The sequence below is a fragment of the Simochromis diagramma genome, unplaced genomic scaffold (assembly GCF_900408965.1).
Source record: "Simochromis diagramma unplaced genomic scaffold, fSimDia1.1 OVJJ01000483.1, whole genome shotgun sequence".
NCBI classification, from domain to species: Eukaryota; Metazoa; Chordata; class Actinopteri; order Cichliformes; family Cichlidae; genus Simochromis; species Simochromis diagramma.
In genome coordinates, this window is record NW_024386835.1 from 210,499 (window position 1) to 236,056 (window position 25,558).

At 39.1% G+C, this 25,558-nt stretch overlaps 1 protein-coding gene, 1 long non-coding RNA gene and 1 pseudogene across 2 annotated transcripts; all 3 read left to right on the forward strand.

The window, feature by feature from the left end:
* The first annotated feature begins 115 nt into the window (after window positions 1-115).
* On the forward strand, window positions 116-3,473 carry LOC120731537 (annotated as a pseudogene).
* A 4,432-nt stretch (window positions 3,474-7,905) lies between these two features.
* On the forward strand, window positions 7,906-10,326 carry LOC120731509. Its single transcript, XM_040028544.1, has 6 exons — window positions 7,906-8,121; window positions 8,433-8,459; window positions 8,572-8,859; window positions 9,150-9,464; window positions 10,154-10,210; window positions 10,301-10,326. Exons 1-6 carry the CDS (start codon window positions 8,088-8,090, stop codon window positions 10,324-10,326), a joined length of 747 nt encoding a protein of 248 aa, XP_039884478.1. The 5' UTR covers window positions 7,906-8,087.
* Window positions 10,327-14,693: 4,367 nt separating this feature from the next.
* Window positions 14,694-16,491, forward strand: LOC120731540. The gene is made up of 4 exons (XR_005695387.1): window positions 14,694-14,831; window positions 14,957-15,055; window positions 15,703-15,743; window positions 15,837-16,491. It is a non-coding gene; the product is annotated as an uncharacterized LOC120731540 (long non-coding RNA).
* The last annotated feature ends 9,067 nt before the right edge of the window (window positions 16,492-25,558 follow it).

Consider the following 25,558-nt stretch of genomic DNA (forward strand, 5'->3'; position numbering starts at 1 on the left):
TTCTCTCAACGGGTGTATTTGTTAACCACGCTTACACGGCCCGCCAGATCACAACTGCAAAATATTATAGCTTCTGGAAAGCACCGCCCGTCTGGTAGATGAATAAAACTAAGTCGATCATAATTTCCGGTTGTTACAAAGTTGCATGTTGTCTGCTGTGGATTTTTGTTGTCATAAGGCAAATACAAGCACCTTAGTGATCTAATGGACAGCAGATGCGCATAGCTCAACCAAACCGAAATAATTACCAGGCTTCATTAAATCTCAGACAGGAAGCTGATGGAGTGTTTTTTCTCCTAACGTATGCTTTCTTGGTAAAAGCCTGCAGCTATGAAGATCACAGACGGTGTATTACGATGTTTCAGAGTGGCCAGGACTCATCGGAAAAACGAAGAGAAGGTCAACTGCGTGGACTACAGCCCAAATGGTGAAAATGTGATAACAAGCAGCGACGATGACCGCATACTGCTGTATGACATGCGAGATGGAAAGTAAGTGGCAGCCACTGTAGACAGTATACTGTATATGATAAATATACAGTATACTGTGACTGCATTGTGTTCTTATGTTGTCCTTGTGCTTTTCTCAGGTGCAAAAGCAACCTCTTCAGCAAAAAGTATGGAGTAGACCTCATCCGCTACACGCATGGAGACACAAATACAGTGATTTACAGCTCCAACAAACTGGATGGTAAACACTTGACGCCATGCACAGCAATGCGAATACAGTTAGTGGTCCGTTTTGGAAAATGAAATATATTTTGGGATATTTTTCAGATACCATCAGATTCCTTTCGCTCACTGACAACAAGTACATCCGATATTTCCCAGGTCACACTAAGAGGTGCGTAAAGCAAACACACAACCTTAATCAACCACAACTGTAAACATGTAGACTGGTATTCAGTGAAAGCAGACAGTTATATAGTATGCACCCTATATGCCTACTAAGTAAATGGACATGCTTTTATTTACTGTAACCAGACTAAATAGAATAAAATGTAGTTGAGTGGAATTCTCATTTTCTACCTTTCTGGAGCTTTCTCCAGTGTGCTCATAAAAATACAGAAATATACACTCAATGGTGACTTTATTAGCTAAACCTGTTGAACTGGATTTTAGTGGAAATATCTAATCAGCCAGTGTCATGGCAGCAACTCAATACATTTAGGCATGGTGAAGGTGATGTGCTGAATTTCAAACTGAGCATCAGGATGGGGAACAAAGGTAATTTCAGTGACTTTAATGTGGCGTGGTTGCTGGTGCCAAACAGGCTTGTCTGAGTACTTCTGATACTGCTGATCTGCTGGGATGTTCCCACACAACCAACTCCAAGATTTACAGAAAATGATCTGAAAAAGCAAAAAAGTTCCAGTAAGCAGCATTTCTCTGGGTGAAAATCCCTCGTTGGTGACAGAGGAGAATAGTCAGACTGCTTTGATCTGAAAGGAGAGAAATAGTAACTCAAATAACCACTCGTTATAACCAAGTTATACAGAAGAGCATCTCTGAATGCTCTCCAGACATTTCTGTAGCAGATGTGCTAAAGCAGCACAAGATCACACCGGGTGCCACTCCTGTCTGCTAAGAACAATAAACAGTAGTTACGGTTTACATCACTAAAATTAGACAACAGAAGACAAACGTTGCCTGATTGAATGATTCTCAATTTCTCCTGCAATTTTGAGATGTTAGGATCAAAATTTGGATGAAACAAAGCGTTGCACTCAAATGGCCTCCAGAGTCACAGATTTCAGTCCAACAGAGCACTTTTGGATTGCAGAGGAATTCAGATTCTCATTGTGGATGTGCATATAGTGTGCATTCCTGAAAAGCTTGTTCCTGTCTGTCTTTCCTTAAAGTAATTTTACATTCAATAAAACATTAGCTCAATCCTGATCAGTTAAAACCAATTTGTTTGGGTTTCAGGGTTACTGCTCTCTCCATGTCTCCGGTGGATAACACATTTATCTCTGGGTCATTGGACAAGACTATCCGGATCTGGGACCTCCACTGTCAAAACTCTCAAGTAAGTAGTTTGTCACTTGATTGGAAATTTCCATTTCTTCTGCCATTTGTACACATTTACAAATGTGTAATAACAGCTACAGCAGCAGAATAGTGTGCTTTATATTGTGACACAAAATACTGCCTATTAAAGTGCTGTTGATTAGTAGTTCCTGAGTAGTCTTGACCACCAGAGGTCTCCAAATCTCTCTTGGATCTGCTCAGACATAATAAATCTATGGGCAATACCAGAAACATAACCTTGCAAAAATATAAGGAGTAAATAAACACCAAATGGAAATAAACACATAAATATGAAAACATGTGCTGCAGAAAGTGGTCATTATTGAGGATTCTTTTGCATATTTCTTGAAAGTTAACAGTTTATGTTGCACAATCTCTCTGATTTTCAGGGTTTGATAAATCCACTGGGGACACCTCTGTGTTCGTTTGACCCCTGATGGGCTGATATTTGCTGCAGGAGTGGATTCAAAGACAGTTAAACTCTACGACTTTCGTGCTTTTGACAAGGTACAGCTGAGTCCATTAAGGGTTTTCTGTTTGTGTTCACATGCATTCTTTCCAAAAGCCTTAAATTAAATTCTTAATTATCTGAAAATCTTCCCGTTGAAGGGCCCGTTTTCCTGTTTTGAAACGAGGTTTAATCGCATTTGTGACTGGACTGGACTCAAATTCAGTAGTGATGGGAAGCAGATCCTCATATCTACAAATAAAGGGATTATTGGAGTCTTGAATGCTTTCAATGGATCTGTGCTGCACACTTTTTCCGTAAGAGACATATTGGAACAAAAATACGGAATTGCATCTGTTTTTATGTTAATATAATTATTTTCAGATTACATGCTGAAGCCATCCCTGTCTTTCCTCATTTTAAGGGCTACAACAACAGTAAAGGCATCTCACTGGAGGCCTGCTTCACACCTGACTCGCAGTTTGTCATGATTGGTAAGCTAAAAAAAAAACCCTCAAACTTTAGATTTGAGCCTTTTCCTTTAAGCTTCCTGTTAACACTCTGGTTTTTCCAGGCTCAGAAGACGGGAGAGTTCACGTTTGGAGCACAGAGAGTGGAATGAAAGTGGCCGTGCTGGATGGGAAGCATCCAGGACCCATCAGTGCGCTCCAGTTCAACCCCAGATTCATGACGTTTGTTAGTGCCTGCTCTAACACGGTGAGCGCAAGCCTATCTTACCAGTGTGTCATTGATCTCCTGCTGGAAAAACTGCTTATTGTTCTCATTTTGACTTTTTAAAAATTATTTTCTCAACAGACTTTTTGGCTCCCGTGTGTTGATGACTTGTAAAGGCACCAAAGGTCACCATCATGGAGTGAAGTTGGACCCTCCTTTACAAACATCGTGACCAAGGAATATTTTGGAAAAATGTTATGTTGTTTCTACCTTTTTTTAAAAAAGATGTTTCATTAGCTTTTATTAGCCTGTGTTTTTTTTAAAAATAATAATTGTGCTTTTATTGATGGTTTTATAATAAACTGGTTTAAAGTTATATAATAAAAAATCTTGTTTTTTAAACGTTGTCCCTCATCCCTCCTCAAACATTTGCTAGGAATTATCTGAATTCCAACAAGTGCTTTTATTGTTATTATTTTTCCTTTGTATTAACCAACAATATTAGAAGTATAAATGTAAACTGACAAACACTAACAAGTGAGAGTTTTTTGTGTGTGTGTGTGTTTCCAAATCCTGTGCTTCTTTACCCTAGCTTAGATCCTCGTGGCGCAAATTCAACAAGGTGCTGGAAACATTTCTTAGAGATCCTGGTCCATATTGACATGAAGACACAGAAGTTGGATATCAGTTGGAGATGGTTTACGCTTCGTGTCACAGCACATTATCCTGCTTGAAGCAGCCATCTGAAGACCACTACACTGTGAGATGGACGTGGTCAGAAATGAATGACGATGCAAGTACCAGTCTACTTCCTCAGCCTGTCTGACCGATTCTGATGCTCGGTTTCATCGTGTAGATGATGTACACATGTCTAAATGCCTGGAATAACTGTTATATGATTGGCTGATTAGATATTTGAATGACTTAGCAGTTAAACATAAATGTAGGCCCCTCACACATGTGTAGCTCTAACTGATCCATTTCCAGTTTTCAGACTTTTTCCATTTGTCACACCCCTAAAAGGATGAGTCAACGCTAACGCACGATTCTCTTGAATCTTGAAAGTGAGACTTTGCTTAAGTTTTATGTTTCAGTTACGGTGAACTATTCTTGAACTCTGTTATCTAACTCAAACCTGTTGCCTCATCTAAATACAGGGAGTCATGCTAAACAAAGCTCAGTTTAAGTTATCCAGCTTTTCTTAAGTAAAGAAGCTTTTCTTAAGCTGAATGGTGATTTACATCTTAACAACATTCAAATTAAATAATGCTCTGAATCACACTGAATTTATTTACATATTTTATTATATAATTTGCCCCGTCGGAGGAAGATGAGGCTATTCTTGTCAAGGCTCAACTGAAGAAGCAGCACACTGGTGTTGCTGGCGCAATATGGCAGCCTCGCCTCTGTCAGTCTGCCCCAGGGCAGCTGTGGCTACAACTGTAGCTGCCTCCACCAGTGTATGAATGTGAGAGTGAATGAATAGTGGTATTGTAAAGCGCTTTGAGGGGTCCCAAAAAGCGCTATATAAATGCAATCCATTAGTATCATTATTATTACAGTCGTTCTTCCAGAATAACCCGAACCGCTTTCTCTTCTTTCTCAGACTTTTCTCATTTCCTGTAGATTTTTGTTCTGAACTCTGTCATCTCTCTGAAAAGTGCTTCATGCTGCACATCAAGTTTCTTGAACCTTTTCTCTCGTTCTTTTAGTGTTTCCTGCTTTTCTTCGCGTTTTTCTTCCAGTTCTTTGTTTGCCTCATGCATGTGTTTCTTTGTTGTTCTTTATGATGGGTGGCTTGTACCTCTTCATGTCTCTTCTGTAGTAATTGAAATGAAGACTGTATGTCTTTATGACTTTTCTCCTGCCGTTGCTTCTGCTTCTGCTTTTTGGTGTTGGCTTACTGGACTTTGTTATAGAGTGCTTGTAAATGGCTGTTTTTGGTCACCACTTCTTGGATTCGTCACTCTATATCTCTGCATATTTTCTCAAGTTCAATTTTATTTCCTTCACTTCATTGTAAAATACTTGTAATTCTGTATTTTGTGTTTCAAACTCTTGGAGAATGTGCTGCGTCTGTCTTTGGGTTTCTTCCAGTTGTTCCTTCTCTTTTAGCAGGTCTGAATTTTCTTTGAGCGCTTTATCAATCATTACTTGTAATGCTTCCATTTTTTCCTCTGTGTCTTCGAGTTTGCACTGCATCTGTTGGTGACCTGCCTCCTGTTCTTCCTTGTCTTTAAGGATTTGTGTGTTTCTTCTCAATGCTTCATCAGACGTCACTTGGAGGCTTTCATTTTTCTTCTCTGTCTTGGAGCTTGCACTCCATCTCTATGTATTTTTCTTCTGTGTCATAGACCTTGTAAAAAATTTCTCTATGTTTGATTTTCCATTTTTTAAACTCTTTCTCCAGTTGTGTATTTCTTTCAAGTGCTTCATCAAACATTACTCGCAAGCCTTCATTATTTTTCTCCATATCTTGGAGCTTGCAATGCATTTCACTGTTCTTCTCTTCCAGTTGACGTTTCTCCTCCTGCATTTCGGTGATCCTGTTCTCAAGGTCTTGTTTTTCCTTGTTACAATTATTAAAATCTCTTTTGAGGGCTGGAAATTCACTCAAGGAGGAGTGATGAGGTGTTCCGTTTGTCTTGGGTGACGTTGCCTCTGAGACAGTTTGGTACCTTGATGCAACGACTCTGTAGTTTTCTATTTTATTTTACTTTATTTAGGTACAAGAATTACCAGTAAAGTTTCAATCTCTATTTTATCTTTATCTTTACCTTTATCTAAGAATTGTCATTATTTTCATATTTTTATTTTCATATTGTTACAACAGAAACAATAGGAACAGAAGCATGCAGCTGGATAGTGTAGTAGTAAGACTACACACTCTTCGAGCAGGAGGCTCAAGTTTGATTCCCACCTGGTATCCAGTCAGGGTCCTGGCTAGACCCCCCATGCTAAAACCAAGCCCTGGAATGGCACGACTATGTCCGCAGCTCGTACACAAGCATTTCACTACATGTTGTCCTCTGTATGATTGTGTATGTGACAAATGAAGGTTGTTTGTTTTGCTGAAACAATAATGGAAATAGATATTTGTTTTATAATATATAAATATTGGTACTGTTTGTTGGGGACTTTTTTTAATGAGTATATTTATTGTTAATGTATTTTATTATATAACACACACACATGCGCACACACACATGCGCACACACACACACACACACACACACACACACACACACACACACACACACACACACACACACACACACACACACAAACACAAATTCTAAGCTAACTTGTTATTTAAACACAAAGAAGCAAGTTTCCCTTTTCAGCAGCCATCTTGTGACCCATGTTAATGGTTGGTCGTATATTTATTTTCAGGGATCATCACATCATAAAAATGGCAAATGTAGAATGACCAGTCAAATCTGCTGAGAGGAGGTAAAATCAGTGACAACGATGAGGCCGCCTACAGGGAGGAGGTGGATCGTCTGGCTGAGTGGTGCGACAGAAACAACCTGCTGCTTAACACCGAGAAGACCAAGGAGCTCATCGTGGACTACAGGAGGAATGCTGACCCACATCCACCCATCCACATTAAGGGGACGGCTGTGGAGCGTGTGAGCAGCTTCAAGTTCCTGGGAGTCCACATCTCCGAGGATCTCACCTGGACAACCAACTGCTCCAAGCTGGTCAAGAAGGCTCACCAGCGCCTCTTCTTCTTGAGGACTCTGAGGAAGAACCACCTGTCCTCAGACATCTTGGTGAACTTCTATCGTTGCACCATCGAGAGCATCCTGACCAACTGTATAACAGTCTGGTATGGGAACTGCTCTGCCTCGGACCGGAAGGCGTTGCAGAGGGTCGTGAAAACTGCCCAGCGCATCGCCGGAGCACCACTTCCTGCCATAAAAGACATCTACAGGAAGCGGTGTCTGAAAAGGGCTGGGAAAATCATCAGAGACCCCAGTCACCCATCACATGGACTCTTCACCCTCCTGCCCTCTGGGAGGCGCCACAGGAGCCTCCGGACTAAGACCATCAGGTACCGGAACAGCTTCTTCCCCACAGCTGTCAGACTCCTGAACTCTGCCTCCTGACATCTGACCCACGTTAAACTCATGAACTGAACATACACACACCCACAATGGACAACTGTACCCTCAAAAACACAATAATAACATGGACTAAACCACCACTCACAACCACTAGCACTTTATATAGCCTCTGTAGGAATTATCCACACCCTCACTTATCTTAACTGCACTACTGTATAGCTCTGTAAATAATCATTCTGTACATACGATAATTTTTAATCCTACAACTGTTTACAACTTGCATAGTTCCCATTTCTGTATAGCTGTAAAGTTATTTATTTCATATTCTGTATAGTTTTTCATATTTATATCCTGTTCATAGCCTGTACATAGCTTGTACTCACTACAGCCTGTACATACTTATAGTTATAGAATATTCACAACATACTTCATACCATGTACATTATAACATACCATAATAGACCCATTTCTGTAATATACTTACATATCTATATTATTGCTAATATATATTGTAATATATCTATATCACTAAAGCACTTCTGGATGGATGCAAACTGCATTTCGTTGCCCTGTACCTGTGCATGTGCAAAGACAATAAAGTTGAATTCTATTCTATTCTATTCTATTCTATTCTATTCTATTCTATTCTATTCTAAAATGTGACTTTGCCACAGAACAGGAAGTTGAAGTCCTGGTTCCACTGCAGTAGTAAGTAGTATCAGAGGGTCGTTCATGACTTTTTGCTCTGCTTGTGTTAAAGTGGTTCCTGTGGTTTTCCTGTGACGTTCCTTAAACTGGAACATCAGCCTTTACAAAGTCAGACTTTCACATGTGTTCTGCACAGTCACAGTAATCCTCTTCATCATGGCTGGACACCTTCTGTCAGTCATCCTCATGTGTAAGTTAAACCTCTTGTAGCTTTTCGATTGAAGATGTTGAATCTGTAGGTTTTACATTTTTCATGGTTGGGGATTTTACGTTGTGTTCTTACAGCAACTTTTGTGTCTTTGTGGTGCTTCTATTTTTTTTTAATTTTAATCAATAAACTCACGTGAGGAGTCCCAAACTAAAACTTTCTCAGCAGGACAAATTCCTGTGATCTTGAAAAGACAGTTTGTTTGTATTAATGAGCCATTAATACATAATTATAATAATGGTTATTAATACGTGCATTTAGTATGTTGTTAACAAATGTTTTCTTTCCAACAGCTTTTGTTCATGAGATTCAAGCACAAGGTGAGTTCCTGATGTTCCAGTGTTCAGATTTTTCTGTGACTGCATATTTGTTCTTTACTTAAACCAAAAATTACCTATTAGATAAAACATTTCTTTACCTCTGATTTTTCAGCTCTTCTTCCACCAACGCTGACAGTGAACACAGCAGTGATCTCAGAGACGGACTCGGTCACGTTGCACTGTCAGGCACCAACATCTGTTTCAGTTCATCAGTGTTTTTTCTACATGGTGAGCAAAAATACTTCCAAAGCCTTCTCATGCCTGCAGAATTTCACTGCAACAGAACTGCTGTTAATGTCACATCACAGTTCACCTGCTGAAGTTAAAGTGAGATGTTTTTACACTGGAGACCTTAATTCAACGTCTGCTGACAGTGAACCATCCTCCATCACCATACAAAGTGAGAGACTGCTCCTCCTGTGACTGGATAAGTTATCATACAGTGTGTTAGACATTATTATCTTCATAAAGCTGCAGGTTTTCTTTCACAAAACATTTTTAGGAGTGTTGTTCTTACATATTTTCTTAAACCACCAAAGACAGCACGCAGGAATCTAAACATGACCAGTTACCGTTAATTACAAAATGTGTTGCAGTTCAGCTTTTCTGAACACCAGTATTGTTATTGTTGTGCTGGTAAAACATACAATATTCTTGCATATTAATGGGACTCCATTAATCTTCATGTAGGTCAACCACCACAGATGACTGTGCAGCATTTTAATGGAGAACAAGTTCAGTTCACTTGCTCTCTGCCTGGATCTGTGAAAGATGATACAAGATGTAATCTGTACTTTGGAGAAGCAAGTCGTCTAGTCCTCACATTACCTGTCGGGAAGAATAGCAGGACAAAAAACAAACAGAGGTTCTGCCAGTTTTATGTCTCAATTGATGATTTTTTGAGACATCTACATTTTGTTCAACAAAAAGATGCCAGCTGTGATTACACTTTGAAAAGGAAACCCAGGTCTTTGTCTCCTCGCAGTGATCGATACAACTTAACAGGTAAGTCAAAGATAAGCAGACTTTATAGCACAGATGCTACTTTAATACATTAAAATGATGAAAATGACTAAAATAAAAGCATTCAAAGTATTTTTCTCTAAAAATGTTCTGCGGTTGTTACTCCCAAGATTTTCATTTCGTTTCACTTTGTTTATTTGGACCCTCAGTGCAAATAAATAGAACTGAGCTTTGATGTGAAAAAGAGTACGTCCAGACTTGCAGTCTCTTTGAGCTTTGATGATATTGTCAGCATAATAACATGCTCACAGTAGAAATGGGTAAAGGTTTTTACACTGGATACCCTTCCTGACACAAAATATTTTGTTTTAATACATAAATATAAAAATATGAATATTTGCTGATAAATGATCAGAATTATACTATTTTTCACTGTCAGATTCAAAATTGAATTGAATCGAATCGACTGGAATCGGGGATCAAATCGAATCGGGACCTTGTTTAATCAGAATTGGATCACTTGTAGAAATCAGTGATGATACCCAGGCCTAGACACTACCAAATATTTCAGTATAGGTAAAAAATAGTCCCTCGTCTGACACTCCCTTTGGGACAGATTTGACATTTAATGAAATAGTAAATGTGTTTTCAAAAATTTCAATCGCTTTTGAATTGATTGCAGTAATAACAAAACCTTTATTTATACTCAAATTAATTTCCTTTTACTGTAGCTATTCTGGAAAGTGAATCACCAAAGATCAACAAACCGTCATCTATCATGACCACAGGTAGGACACACTTAACAAACAACCCAGAGCATCATCACACATCACTTCTTTTAAATGTCTTTAACATTTTATTGAACATTTATGGAACAGAATCAAGTCTCAACACTATCAGGTAAATAAATTACTCACATGGTAAAATTAGAAAATATTTTTTCTGTATTAATGTAAATCTGCTCAAATGAAAGATGAGACGTTTAATTTTTGTGTTATATATCATTTTTCAAACTAAATATTCTGAAGACTGGAGAGTGAAACGATGTCTAACAGTTCAAACACTGTTAGAATACTATGTTTAACATACTTCTCCTTTAAATTATAGAAAAGTTATAATAATAATGGATTGCATTTATATAGTGCTTTTTGGGACCCCTCAAAGCGCTTTACAATACCACTATTCATTCACTCTCACATTCACACACTGGTGGAGGCAAGCTACAGTTGTAGCCACAGCTGCCCTGGACAGACTTACAGAAGCGAGGCTGCCATATCGCGCCATCGGCCCCTCTGGCCATCACCAGTAGGCGGTCTTGCCCAGGGACACAACGACCAAGACTATCCAAGCCGGGGCTCGAACCGGCAACCTTCCGATTACAAGACGAACACCCAAATTTTGAGCCACGATCGAGGCAGACATACACCAAGAAACACTGTTTTTGAGAATCCTTTCTTTTAGCACTTCATGCCAAATACTTGTTTTCAATAACGCAAGGAAATAAATAATCAAGAATGTCAATACAGAAAATATGTGGCATTATAATATTTGTTTGATATTTTTCTATCTTAAAGGACTAGCTGCTCTTAATCAGAGCCCTACAAATGGTGTGAACAATCCTGTCAAAACAACTCCGTATAAAACATCAGGAGACAGCACCACAGGTGAGACGTCATTGAGTGCATCAATAACACTTAAGGAAGAACTGTAAAAAATAAGACATTCAATTTAAGTGTAGTTTTTTTTTTCAAACTGAATGTTCTGAAGACTAAAGAGTAAAACAATGTCAGAAATACACCAGGAAATATTTTTGTTAGTTCTTTTCTTTTGGCATGTCATAACTTCAATTCAATTTTAATACAGAACAGAAATTAAGCAGCAAAATGTTGTAGTGACATAATATTTATTTGATGTTTTTCTGTCTTAAAGGATTAGCTACTGTTAATCTCAACCCTACAACTGGTGTGAACACTCCTGTCAAAACAACTCAGTATATAACATCAGGAGACAGTACTACAGGCAGTGTTGGTCAAGTTACTTGAAAAAAGTAATCAGTAACTAATTACTGATTACTTCCCCAAAAAAGTAATCCCGTTACTTTACTGATTACTTATTTTCAAAAGTAATTAATTACTTAGTTACTTAGTTACTTTTTAAAAACACGATTTACAACCTGAATAGGTAATAAAGCGATAGATCTTTCAGCCCAATTCTACTTTTTCTGCATAATCCATCATACAAAATGTAATCAAATGGAAAAGTCTCTTTTTAAAACTTGTTTTATTAGTTTTAATCTTTTAACTTTATGCATCAAGCAAAAATTTAATTATATGCAACATTCTCTGACTGGAAGAAATTTGTTTAACATTTAAACCTATTTTCTGCACATTCCAGCACATAAAATAAAATATTTTTTGTGTTTACACTCACTCTTTCAAATAGTTGCAAGTAAAACACAGCAGAAAATAAATAAAATCAAAGACTAGCAGTCCTGTTGCTCTATTTTCATCTGTAAAGCAGGAGTGGGTTAGGCGGAGGTTTGCACTGGTGCAGGTGTGCCGCAGCGGTCAGTTGAAGAATCCGCGAGTTTCTCTGTGAATTTCCCGTTACGTGGTAGCGCACTCGGTGCTTGCTTGGAATTTTAGTTTTTTTTTTTTTGCTGTAAAAAGAAGTTTTCTTCCCATGCACAACGGACGCTAATGTTTTTGTCACTTTTTATGGAATCAAGGCAAGGCAAGTTTATTTGTATAGCACAATTCAACAACAAGGTGATTCAAAGTGCTTTACAGAGACATTAGAAACAAAAACAAATAAAAAGCATGATTTAAAATTGATTAAAACAAGCAAACAAACTAACTAATTAACAAACAAACAAACAAAACTACATAAAATCAAAACAGATAAAATCAGAACAATAGATAAAATCAGTAGTTAAAATGTTAGTTTTGAAACTCAAAATAAGGTCAGTACTTCCACGCTTTAAACGCTGCACGCTCATATTCTCTCCCGCACTCGATATATTATCCATTGTTGATCTGCACACAGCTGTTACCATGAACGTCGCACTCGCTTACGTCACTGTCATGAGACATTCTCGCAAACAAAATCACGGTTTTAGTAACGCAGTAATGCAGCATGCATACGGGAAAGTAGCAATAGTACTATTAGTTGTAATAGTAATCCCTTACTTTACTCGTTACTTGAAAAAAGTCATCGGATTACAGTAACGCATTACTGCCCATCTCTGACTACAGGTGAGACTTTTTTGAGTGCATCAATAATGGGAAAATAAATTGTCATGAAAGTTTGAAATGTCCCTGTTTTATTACAGTACGTCCGACAATGACCTATTGACCATGCAGACAATGAGTCTGATTAAACTCTCAGCATAATAATACGATCTGAGTTCTAACTCTAGAATTCTGATGTTTGGTAGGAACAGTAAATATTCACCATGTTCAGCATCTTAAATAGCTTAAGTAAAACAGTACTTTGTAAGCAGGGCTATAGCTGATGTTGAAAGGAAGTTACTAACTTTGCAGGCACTTCATTATAAACTTTTGGTCTCCAAGATTGATGCAAATGACCAGATACATTTTATCTATAGATATTTTTGTGTGTTTAATATTCATTATTATAATTGTTGCCATTCCCTAATAAGTACTAGTTTACCATTGCATACCAAATTAAAACTAATACAACAGTGTAATGTCAACTGACCAGCTGATGACAACATTAGGACAGAAATGTTGTTTTCTAAGTAATCAATCAATCAATCAATCAAGGCTTTATTCGCCACGTGCAGGTTGCCCTGCAGTGAAATGGCCGTGTTCCCAGGAGGGAACAAGCATCGAAGGCGTTTTGAAAGGGAGGGGGGATGAGTGTGTGCATATCAGTGTATATGTGTGTGTGTGCGTGTCCAGAGTTCAGCTGAGACAGTGTCCTTCGCCCTGCCAGGCTAAGTAAACAGTCTGCCAGCCAACCCAGGTGGCCTTGCATGGAATGGGAAGAACAGTCTAAACACAGTTGTTATCAGGGTGTTTTTGTTCGGCTCCAGCCTTGCGACCGCAGCTGGCACCGAGAGGGTATCCGCATGAAGTGATGGTGCTTTTTATTTTAGTGCGAACAGCTCATATGAATTTCAAAGCTGTTCTGACAGTCCAACACTGGTCTCTCAATCTCCCATTGGAGAGCCGTAAGCTTCTCCATGATGTTATCAAACTTGCGCTCTGTGATGTTGTCATTCTTGTGCTCAAAGAGCAGATTCTGAGAACTCACGACCACAGTGAGCCTCCCCAAGATGTCATCCAATTTGCGCTCAGAGGTGTTATTCCGAGCGAGCCCCTCCAAGATGTAATCCAGTTTGCACTCAGAGATCTTATTCTGAGTATTCACGGCAGCCGTAAGCTTCTCCAAGATCTTATCCATGCTGCACTCAATGAGCCCATTTTGAGAAACTCGTGCCTCTTCCCATCGTTTCAATCCCAGCGGGCAGCCTTGTGGGGGTTTGAACAGCCGGTTCCGCTTTCTTAATTTTTCGATAAGTCAGGGCCAAGCCAGCTCCGATCAGCAAGAACTCTGTTACCATGGTTCCGAATAGGTAGATATCTTCAGCACTCAGGCTCACCTAAGCCCAAACTTCTCGTTGAGAAAGGGGTGTCAATTGCATTTAGGGACCAGTTGATCAAATCCATAATTCCTCTTTTAGGTTTTAGAGAACAGACTGTGAGAGAGTGTTCCAGGGAAAAGTAATACAAAAAACACGAGACTAGACAAGGACATAAGAGGCTAAGCAGGGAAGCTAAGGGAGAGGAGAGAGGAGAAAAGTGCGACCGCCTTTGTCAAGAGCAGAGAATTAGAAATATATTTGTAATGGTGCTACTAAAATAAAATTCTCGCCAGACATCAATAACGACCCATTAAAGCCCCACGTGGAAAAAAATCAAACCATAGATTCCATAAATTAAGTTCAATTAAATTATGACAAGTGACACAGGGAAAAAGTACTGAACACGGTAAAAACGGGAGGTGTAAAAAGGCATGGAAATTCATGATGCCTGAAATTGATCAGTAATTAGAAAACAAAACAGAGATGGTGTGTGAAGAAAAAGTGTCTTGTTTAGTAAGGTGTCACAGGTGAAGGTGAAGCATCTCATGGTGGGTAAAACCAGCGAGCTCTCTCAAGACCTTCAAATATTGGTGTTCAATAGTTATTTTACCCACTGTATATTATTTCAAACTGAATGTGCAGAAGCACAGAACCTGAAGAATTAAAACCATGCTTAATCTGTTGCAGCTTTAAGTGACTGAACACAAATATACACCTCTACATGCAAAGCTAACAGGCCCAAATCAATCTTCTTTTCCAAACAGATTCAAACAAGAATGATACTACAGGGAAAGTCGAAGGTAAGAGACACTGCGTAGACTTCCATAATATTACTTTCACTCAGTCCACTGTTACTGCTGTAACTTTGTCAGATGTATCTTGTGTTTGAGTTACAAGTGAAATTTGTTTGTGGCTTTCAAAACAGAGTCATTATGGAATTTGGCAGCAGCTGTGACAAGAATTGGAATAATTATGGGCATGATCCTACTGGTACTGGGGCTTCTTATATTCAAAAGGAGAACTGGTGAGAAATACTTATTTCATGTGCTTAGAAAAACAATTTTTCAGTGTTCAGGTGACACATATTGAAGCACGATTATAGCATTTTCCAGCATTCTAGCATTTTGCCTTCAGTGTATCAAGCAATGTCAATAAATAAACAAATATATCATTAGATTGCTTCAGAATCATCAAAATTAAAATAAAAAACAATTCAGTTTTACACTAACTACCAGTGTCATCATCAAAACTCAACAAGCTTTTGTTAAACATAATTTCTTGTATTATCTCTGAGTATGACCAATGTGGAATATGTCATGTCTTCTGTAGCAAAATTGCATCTATATATTATCTAGATCTAGAGTGACAGCACCCTAGACAGACCCTGGATTCTTAAAGATTCAGATTCAATTCAATTCAATTTTCTTTACATCATATCAAATCACAACAAGTCACCTCAAGGCATTTTATATTTTCAGGTTAAGACCATAAAATAATTCAGAGAAAAACCTGACAGTCAGCTGACCTACACGGGCTTACAAGAGCAACATGTGCGTGTGTGTGTGTGTGTGTGTGTGTGTGTGTGTGTGTGTGTGTGTGTGTGTGTGTGTGTGTTTGTGTTTAATGCTGAATGAAAGCAATAATTTTTCAATGTTATTTTCTTACCTGCAGTTGAGGAGGACCTAAACGTGCAACAGATGAAAAATGAAAATGTAAGTGAGAGCTGGTACTAAATATGTTTTCTGTTTGGCTTAATCATTGCCACAGACTTAAAGGACTCTTACATTACAGTCTTTCTCTTCTAGTCTGACATTTACCATGTGTACGCCACCATCTCTGAGGAAACAGATGCACCAGATTCACAGGATACGATTTAGAGCATGCTGATGCACACTGAAACATTTTGGTGATTTTGTCAGTAAAGTGTATTTAAAGGGTTTTAATTCATGTAAAAGTCAGAAAAGCTTTACAGGTAGTAGATATTTTTTGCAAATAGTTTTGGACTTAAATTGTTGTAGATTATTTTTTTCTAAGGATAATTGGCATGATCATGCAGTTTTCAGCTTTTGCGTTTTTAATAAATGCTTTTAGATCTTCATTATTTTGTTTTAAGTAACTGTAATTTGGAAGATGATAGTCATAACATCTGAGTCATTTCCAAACTTAGAACTGTGGATACTGTTGCCATATAATAAGATATGCTTCTTTCCAAATTGTCCACCTTTTAAACAATTGCTGCTTTTAAAAATTAGCTAATAGACAATATGTATCTATTTTAATGGTGTCATTTGCATTTCAAATTGTGTTATTCAACAGTTTTTTAAGGTGGGGTGTATTTGTTTTGTTTTTGTGTTAATACAAACTAAAGGGGAAAACAACATATTAAACGTGTATCTACAAACTGTCAACTGACAACACAAAATGTTCTTCCAAAATCTGCCTGGAAAAGGTCAAAGGATTTAACTGTGTGACAGGTTGAAGGACTACTGCATATAAAACTGTTCAGTTAATACTAATTCATATCAGTTGATATAAGGACGAAAATACTGTAAATATGGTAAGAAAATGGTTAAGAGTTTATTATTTTTCATGTTATATTAATGGCTTTCGTGTTATTTAAGAGAACTGCAATCTATACAGGGAGTGCAGAATTATTAGGCAAGTTGTATTTTTGAGGAATAATGTTATTATTGAACAACAACCATGTTCTCAATGAACCCAAAAAACTCATTAATATCAAAGCTGAATGTTTTTGGAAGTAGTTTTTAGTTTGTTTTTAGTTTTAGCTATTTTAGGGGGATATCTGTGTGTGCAGGTGACTATTACTGTGCATAATTATTAGGCAACTTAACAAAAAACAAATATATACCCATTTCAATTATTTATTTTTACCAGTGAAACCAATATAACATCTCCACATTCACAAATATACATTTCTGACATTCAAAAACAAAACAAAAACAAATCAGCGACCAATATAGCCACCTTTCTTTGCAAGGACACTCAAAAGCCTGCCATCCATGGATTCTGTCAGTCTTTTGATCTGTTCACCATCAACATTGCGTGCAGCAGCAACCACAGCCTCCCAGACACTGTTCAGAGAGGTGTACCGTTTTCCCTCCTTGTAAATCTCACATTTGATGATGGACCACAGGTTCTCAATGGGGTTCAGATCAGGTGAACAAGGTGGCCATGTCATTAGTTTTTCTTCTTTTATACCCTTTCTTGCCAGCCATGCTGTGGAGTACTTGGACGCGTGTGATGGAGCATTGTCCTGCATGGAAATCATGTTTTTCTTGAAGGATGCAGACTTCTTCCTGTACCACTGCTTGAAGAAGGTGTCTTCCAGAAACTGGCAGTAGGACTGGGAGTTGAGCTTGACTCCATCCTCAACTCGAAAAGGCCCCACAAGCTCATCTTTGATGATACCAGCCCAAACCAGTACTCCACCTCCACCTTGCTGGCGTCTGAGTCGGACTGGAGCTCTCTGCCCTTTACCAATCCAGCCACGGGCCCATCCATCTGGCCCATCAAGACTCACTCTCATTTCATCAGTCCATAAAACCTTAGAAAAACCAGTCTTGAGTTATTTCTTGGCCCAGTCTTGACGTTTCAGCTTGTGTATCTTGTTCAGTGGTGGTCATCTTTCAGCCTTTCTTACCTTGGCCATGTCTCTGAGTATTGCACACCTTGTGCTTTTGGGCACTCCAGTGATGTTGCAGCTCTGAAATATGGCCAAACTGGTGGCAAGTGGCATCTTGGCAGCTGCACGCTTGACTTTTCTCAGTTCATGGGCAGTTATTTTGCGCCTTGGTTTTTCCACACGCTTCTTGCGACCCTGTTGACTATTTTGAATGAAACGCTTGATTGTTCGATGATCACGCTTCAGAAGCTTTGCAATTTTGAGACTGCTGCATCCCTCTGCAAGATATCTCACTATTTTTGACTTTTCTGAGCCTGTCAAGTCCTTCTTTTGACCCATTTTGCCAAAGGAAAGGACGTTGCCTAATAATTATGCACACCTGATATAGGGTGTTGATGTCATTAGACCACACCCCTTCTCATTACAGAGTTGCACATCACCTAATATGCTTAATTGGTAGTAGGCTTTCGAGCCTATACAGCTTGGAGTAAGACAACATGCATGAAGAGGATGATGTGGACAAAATACTCATTTGCCTAATAATTCTGCACTCCCTGTACATCAGTGATCGGCTAGTAGGCCTTTTCTGGGATCGATTAGTAGTGTCGCTGTCGCTGTTGTGCCAGACTCTGATGATGAGGGCAGTGTTGATGAATACCGCTGTCATTACGCACCACCTCAACCTGTGTCCCAGCCATCAGAACAAGAACTTCTCACAGCAACGTCTCAGCCCGCAGCTTCAGCCCCTGCTCTTGCACCAACACCAGAGCCTCTTGCTAGAGACCATCTGGAGGCGCCTGACCCAGCTGTCGTGGAGACAACTTGTGAGGAGGCAGAGCCCGCTGCAGGTGACATACCTGCCCCTCCTCCACCTGTTGTACTCGAGAGACTTGAGGAGACACCTCAGCGGCCTCAGCGAGAGAGACACCCGCCAAGACGGATGACGTATGACCAACTGGGCACCCCATCTTGCTACAGTGTTCAGCCAGCACCGCAACTGCTTCCTGTGTACCCGGGCCTGGTTCCATGGTTTCCAGCTGTGCAGTCATACTGCACCCAGCCCATTGGTTTGTACGGACTCCAGCAAATACAATAGACTTTGTGAAGACTCACATATGGACTGGTTATAGACTTTGTCTTCAGTCACCAGTGATGGACTGTGGTGAAACAGGTGTTAAACCCACAGAATTGAGGACATTGGTTCACTCTACTGTTGGTGTCCTGACTACAAGAGAATATAGACTGAAAAGCAATTTGTTGGTATAATGTCGGGACGACATTTTTTGAGTGGGGGAGAGTGTGACAGGTTGAAGGACTACTGCATATAAAACTGTTCAGTTAATACTAATTCATATCAGTTGATATAAGGACGAAAATAATGTAAATATGGTAAGAAAATGGTTAAGAGTTTATTATTTTTCATGTTATATTAATGGCTTTCGTGTTATTTAAGAGAACTGCAATCTATACACAGTGTTGGGGAGTAACGGAATACATGTACCGCCGTTACGTATTTAAAATACAAAATATGAGTAACTGTATTCCGTTACAGTTACTGTTTAAAAAGGTGGTATTCAGAATACAGTTACTTTGTTGAAATAAATGGATTACACTGCGGTACTTTCCTGTTCCATTTTGTCGCGGGTCAGGACTGTTTGGGTTTTGTTTGACAGCTACGTTCTGTTGATCCAGGCGGCAGCGTTACGGTTGCCATGGTTACAGGGCAACGCTCTCTCAACTGTGTGTTTCCTGGGTGAGAGAGCGCCTTTTCGTTGTTGTTGTTGTTGTGCTAAGCTAACAGGCAGAATGCTACAAGCATAGCTCTAAAGAATGTAGCATCATGGGCAGTGTAGTCCGTGTTGCAGGGAGAATGGACTGCCATACACGTTATGGGTCTGTGAGCGCGAGGAGGGAGAAAAAGGGGAGTGGAAAGGTACGAGTTGTCATCGAGGAAAAACGGGAGCTGGAAGCATGTAAATATAATAATAACCACTTCAGCCAAGAAGAGTGCCTGACGAGCCCAGTTGTAAGTATGCTATTAAGACTCGACTGTACACCGTGTTCGTGTTTTCCTCCGAAAACAAGTTCCGTTGGAGCAGCCTTTCAACGCCTCTCTCTGTCTCTCGCAAGAAAAGTTGACCCACACAACAAAGTAAAGCTATTTTTCGGCTACGAGCCGACAGGGACCCCGCCGTATTAGTCAGAGGTCCCTTTACTACAGTTCGGAGTCGCGGACCTTCAGTAATAGTAATAAATCACACAGCAATAGTACATTCACGTTGTTGTAAAAAGCATGATAATATATTAAGTAATCCAAAGTATTCAGAATACGTTACTGTCATTGAGTAACGTAACGGAATACGTTACAGAATACATTTTGGGGCATGTATTCTGTATTCTGTAATGGAATACATTTTAAAAGTAACCTTCCCAACACTGTCTATACATCAGTGATCGGCTAGTAGGCCTTTTCTGGGATCGATTAGTAGTGTCTCTATTCTCCACTAGGGGGCTTTCGCGCGTTCTCCTCACTGCAATAAACTACTGCATGAGAGACGCAAGTCAATCACTCTTGTGATTCTTTTCCCCGTTTTCAGGTAAAAGTGTTTAAAAGTTGATATATTTCCAATGTGTACACTGTTAAGATATTTAAGACGTAACCCTTCATTGTTTTGTAAGCTTTAGAAGCATTATATTGCAGTTTTGTGCACATGTGCGTGGCGGTTTTGAGCGGTGTTTTGTACTGTGTAATGGCCATTAAGATAACTGCAGGAGCTAAAAATGCCGCGATTGTCAGCCATTTTGTTAGGAAACCTGCTCAAGTATATGTATAGTAAGCACTTTAGTATTTCGGTTATTTGGTGTTTTTCTTCCACAATGTGACATTTAGCAGTACAGAATGTGAAACATTTCTGCTCATTTTGACTGCAATAAACGACTGCATGAGAGACGCAAGTCATAATCACTCTCGTGATTCTTTTCCCCCTGTTTTCAGGGGTGTAACATTAACTGCATGTCCTTTTCAGTTTTCTCTTGGTAATAAAAAAAATCCCGTTTTGTTTTTTTAAAGTTATATTGACACATTTTGAAGTAAAGGATTTTGTCTAAATATTAAAAAAGCCAATCTTGACTTCAATCGCAGGTCTCAGAAATTGTGGATTTGAATGCCCAAAAATGTATCTTCCATTCAAACTCTGTACTATTGCCATGTCACACTTTGGAATGGAAAACCATATTCAGTGAAACAAAAATATTTATTTTGTTTATATAATTTATTTAAAAAAAAAAACATAAATAAACCTACTAACTGTACTCAGTAAGAGACAGAGTTGCTATTTAGGGCCCGAGCACTGAGAGTGCGAAAGCCCTATTGTATGTGCCCCGTTTATTATCATTATTATTATTAGTAGTAGTAGTAGTATTAGTATTAGTATTATTATTATTATTATTAGTAGTAGTAGTAGAAATAGTAGTAGTAGTAGTAGTAGTATTTTTCATTGAAATGAATTGACTTTTTGAGGGCTTTAAAATGCTCAAAAACTCATGCAATTTTGCACACATGCCAGGTCTGGTGAAAAATTTGTATTTTAATGGTTTTACATATAAGCATTGGAAAATGGCTCTGTAGCGCCACCTATGCCTTGTTAAATCAAGCCCTACGAACACATAGTTTCAGCTACATGTCTGAAATCTGGCACAACTGTGTATCATGCCAAGACAAACAAAAAAGTCAGTGGGCCCATTGATGCAAACGCAACAGGAAGTCCGCCATTTGGAAGTGAAGGTGACATTTTGGCTCTAATTTTGCCATTTCCATGCCTCGAACTTTTGCAAACTCTTCCTTGGGATTTGGTCGTATAAGCTTCATATTTGGTCAGTGTCAACTACACACCTGGGCCATGTTAAATTGCCGAGCTTTTGACTTTTCGGGATACGGTGAGGCCGTGGCACCATGCCAAATTTCGATGACTCGCCATAAAAATCTTATTGCCTCTCATTCCCTCATACATTGTCCGATCTGGACCAAAGACCACACATATGATAAGGTTCCAGCCCTGAACACATTTCAACTGCCACATTTAACGATGTGTTCACACCGAATGCGATGGACGCGAACAAAACGCCCCAAACACCCCTAATTTGACGCGTGCACATTCGCGTCTCAACGCGTGTCCAAGAAAAATCCATCGCGCGTCAAAATATGATATTTTGACGCGTCAAAATATGATATTTTGACGCGCGTGAACCGTTAATGTGGGAGGAAGTTGTGTCAGACCAGTATCTTTGCAAGATGGCAGCTGTCGAGCTAGCGCTTGAAGAGAGAGTCTCCCTTCTCTATGTACTGTGGAGAGCAGAGCAGCGGCGTAAAAGACGTCCTCGCCGTACCTGGGTCCATCAGGTCCTCCAGAGGCATGAGCAGTTTGGTGAGTTTCACCATTTGCTCCAGGAGCTGCGCCTGGATGACGGCCGATTCCAGAGATATCACCGTCGGCCAGTTTGAGGACCTGCTTTCCCTCATCGGTCCCAGCATCGCCCGCCTAGACACCAATTACAGGCGCTCAATCCTACCTGCAGAGCGCCTGTCCGTCTGCCTGAGGTTAGTAAAAGTGTTTAATACGGTAGTCCTTTATTGATACCTGTGCTAATATGCTAAACCATCCATTTATACACTGCTAACATGGATGTGCTATGCTAACAGTGAATGCTGTTGGTGTTTACTGATAGCAAACTGTGGTACAGAGACGACTGTTTATAATATTTCTAGTCATACTCAGAAGCTCTCATCAAGTCCCGATTTAATTCGATTTATGCTGTTATCAGTGTTTGCAATGATAGCATGGCCGTGGTGTCACATCAATGTATGCGCTCGGTGTTTGCTGATATCAAACTGTAGCATTAGGACCACTGAGTTAACCTTTGTAGTGATACTCACTCCTTTTTATTTAGACCTGGTTTAATTCTGGGATAGTTGAATATTTGTATATAATCCAAGCAGCTGTCAGACTCTATAGCAGGGGTCACCAGCCTTTATTAAAACAGAGTTAGATAAAACTGAACAGTTTGGTTCATCTTTAGTTACATGGTTCTATCTTGATAAGCTGTCTTATCACAGATAAATTTTTCAAAAATATTAATGATTTAAGCAAGGGCTACATGTCAACATACAACTCTTTATTTCTATTAATGTCTTACTTCATTCCTACCTGATTGACATGTTTAGGAATTATGAGTGATTGGCACACTGTAGTGGCAAAAGTTGCTACCAATCAAATTATGATATGTTAAAGTTAAAACAAAACAACTGTTTTCGATATTATCTAATATACATTTTGTAATTATCCTTATAATTACAAAATGTTTTATGTAAGATTTAAGTTTTGTGATTTAAATCTGACATCACAAAAGTATTTTGGAATTTGAATAATGTATTTTGTAACTGCAGCACACATAATACTAATTTTGAACAATTTTGTCCAGGTTCCTTGTCACCGGGGACTGCTTCAGGACCATCGCGTTCAGTTTCAGAGTCGGTGTGTCCACGGTGAGCCAGATCACCCCCCAGGGAGCGACGGCCATCTGGGACTGTCTAGTGGACGACTTCATGGCTGCGCCTTCACCTGGAGACTGGCGGTCCATCACAGAGGGATTCCAGGAGCGCTGGAACTTTCCTCTGTGCTGTGCAGCTCTGGATGGGAAGCACGTCCAGACAAAGGCACCCCATATATCATATAGGAGACACACACATTGATATACACTAAATATTTATTTCATTTCTTTTTTGTGGTGCCCAAATTCATGCACCTGCTTGATTTTGTTTAAACAATTATTGCACTGTGATGTAGCATAACTTAAGCAGCAAGGAAGGTGATAAGTAAATAGCATTAGCAGATGATTGAAGTTCTTTTAAGCATGTTTTATTGCTAGCATCTCCCTTTTACCATAAAACAATCAATCAGGCATGCAAAAATCCCACTGGCTTTATTTATTTAACACAATTGATGTAGGCTAGCACTCCTGCAACACAGACAGCAGCCGTATCATGTACATTCGTTCACGACCGCTATCTTTATGCTTTCTCTCTGAATGCTAGTTTACATTAATGCACCATCCTCTCAGGGGCATGGAAACTCACATGCTTTGCCATGCCCCTGAGGACATTTTTCAATTATTAACCAAAGACTCGGGGGCACTCCACTGCACACAGTAACCTGCAGATCCACACACGCTTTGACAGTCACACACAGTGAGAAAGACATGGGGAGTGTGAGAAAACCCATATCCAATATATCTAACATTATGTGGTCAAAGAAAACTCATTTTTGATAAGGAAAAGGAGCATATTGATGAGTGGTTGAAGTAAAAAATCTGAAAAGGAAAATGAATTCAGTGTGTACTGAGCGTGGATGTGATGATAATAATGAAAAATATGTGTAGTGAGACCTGCTGTGATGTCTGGTTTGGGGCTGAGGCTGAGCTGGAGATGTTAAGATTATTGGGAGTTACCATATAAACATAAATGACAAATGTTAGAAAGGGAAGGCTGAGGCTGAGGATTGGACATGTTGGACAAAGAATGTTGAAGATGGAGCTGCCAGGTAGGAGGAAAAGGACAAGACCACAGAGGTTCATGGATGAAGTGACGGAGGACAAGCAGGGGGTTGGTGTGACAGAGGAGGATGCTAGAAATAGCGTGAAGGCACATGGTTGGCTGTAGCGACCCCTAAAGCAAGCAATCAAAAGAAGATTTGGTAGATTTTTACTGAAGTTTTGGTTTATTTCAAACGGCTTCTTTTAACGATCTTTTCCAATACACAAAAAGTTCTACAAGTATTATTTTATAAAAAGTCTGCAATGCATGGTTGTTGGTGGGAATTCAAAACATGATAACCAGATTTATAAATAACTAAACCAAATGTTAAAAAAAAATAATGTGAAAAGTGTTTAACTGAGGGATGGCTGTCTCATGAACTGCAAAAAATACAGAGCTCTGTTTCCTCCAGAGATGTTCCTGATAATAGAGTAATTTAGCCTACTGTAATCGGGGAATACAAGCAAATATCAGGTTTTCAGGCTTTTTCTTTATTAAATAAGATTTAAAAATGGTTTGTAGTAACAGTAGAGTTAAAAGCATGAATTAGCTAACTATAATGTATTTTAAAAAAAAGAAAATTATCAGTGTTTGGCTCAGTTGAGTATCAATTTAAACGTAGAAAATTTTAAACAGCAACTGCGTTAATGATGGCATTTCATTGCCTAATTCTGATACAGGGAAAGCAATTGGAGAGCAAAGTGGAAAATCTTTGAATTCTGGTTTTTAGACAGCTCATTAACTGTGCTAACTGAAAACAGGCTAGTGAAAAAGTCTGAAGCACCACAGGACTTTGATGGTTTGATAACATTTCATACTGAAGAAAGGCCAAAGTGTTGTTTCCTGTATTTCAATGCGGAGTATACTCAGGATGATATTATACCTATAGTACCTTTTTTTTTTTTTTTTGCCTGTCCCGTTTGGCTCTTTTGCCATCAGAATTATTGTCTAAAGGCAAAGAAAGATGCCCAACGGATTTACTTTACCAAATTGACCATCCCAGCCTTGCCATAATGGTCCATTTGATTCACCTTTTATTGTTTATTTTATTTTCACTTGCTGAATACGGGACAGACTTGACTGGAGGAAAGAAGGGGAGAAAGAAAGAGGGAAAGAGAAACAGCTGAGAAGAGGGACGGGGGAGAAGGGCAAAAGACAAAAACCAACAGAATGGGCAGGAAATAAAAAATGCATATATCAATCACCTGGATCACCTGTTGAGAAAGAAAAAAGAAAACAAGCAGAAGAGAACAAGAGTAATAGAATAAACAACATCACAATGATATATGGGAATA

Bases quoted from the DNA above. Each gene is read 5' to 3' on its own strand.
- LOC120731509 (XM_040028544.1), top strand. From the start codon at position 8,088: ATGGCTGGACACCTTCTGTCAGTCATCCTCATGT. The intron at 8,860-9,149 runs GTGAGAGACTGC...ATCTTCATGTAG, and splicing joins ATCCTCCATCACCATACAAA to GTCAACCACCACAGATGACT. The intron at 10,211-10,300 runs GTAGGACACACT...TTTATGGAACAG, and splicing joins GTCATCTATCATGACCACAG to AATCAAGTCTCAACACTATC.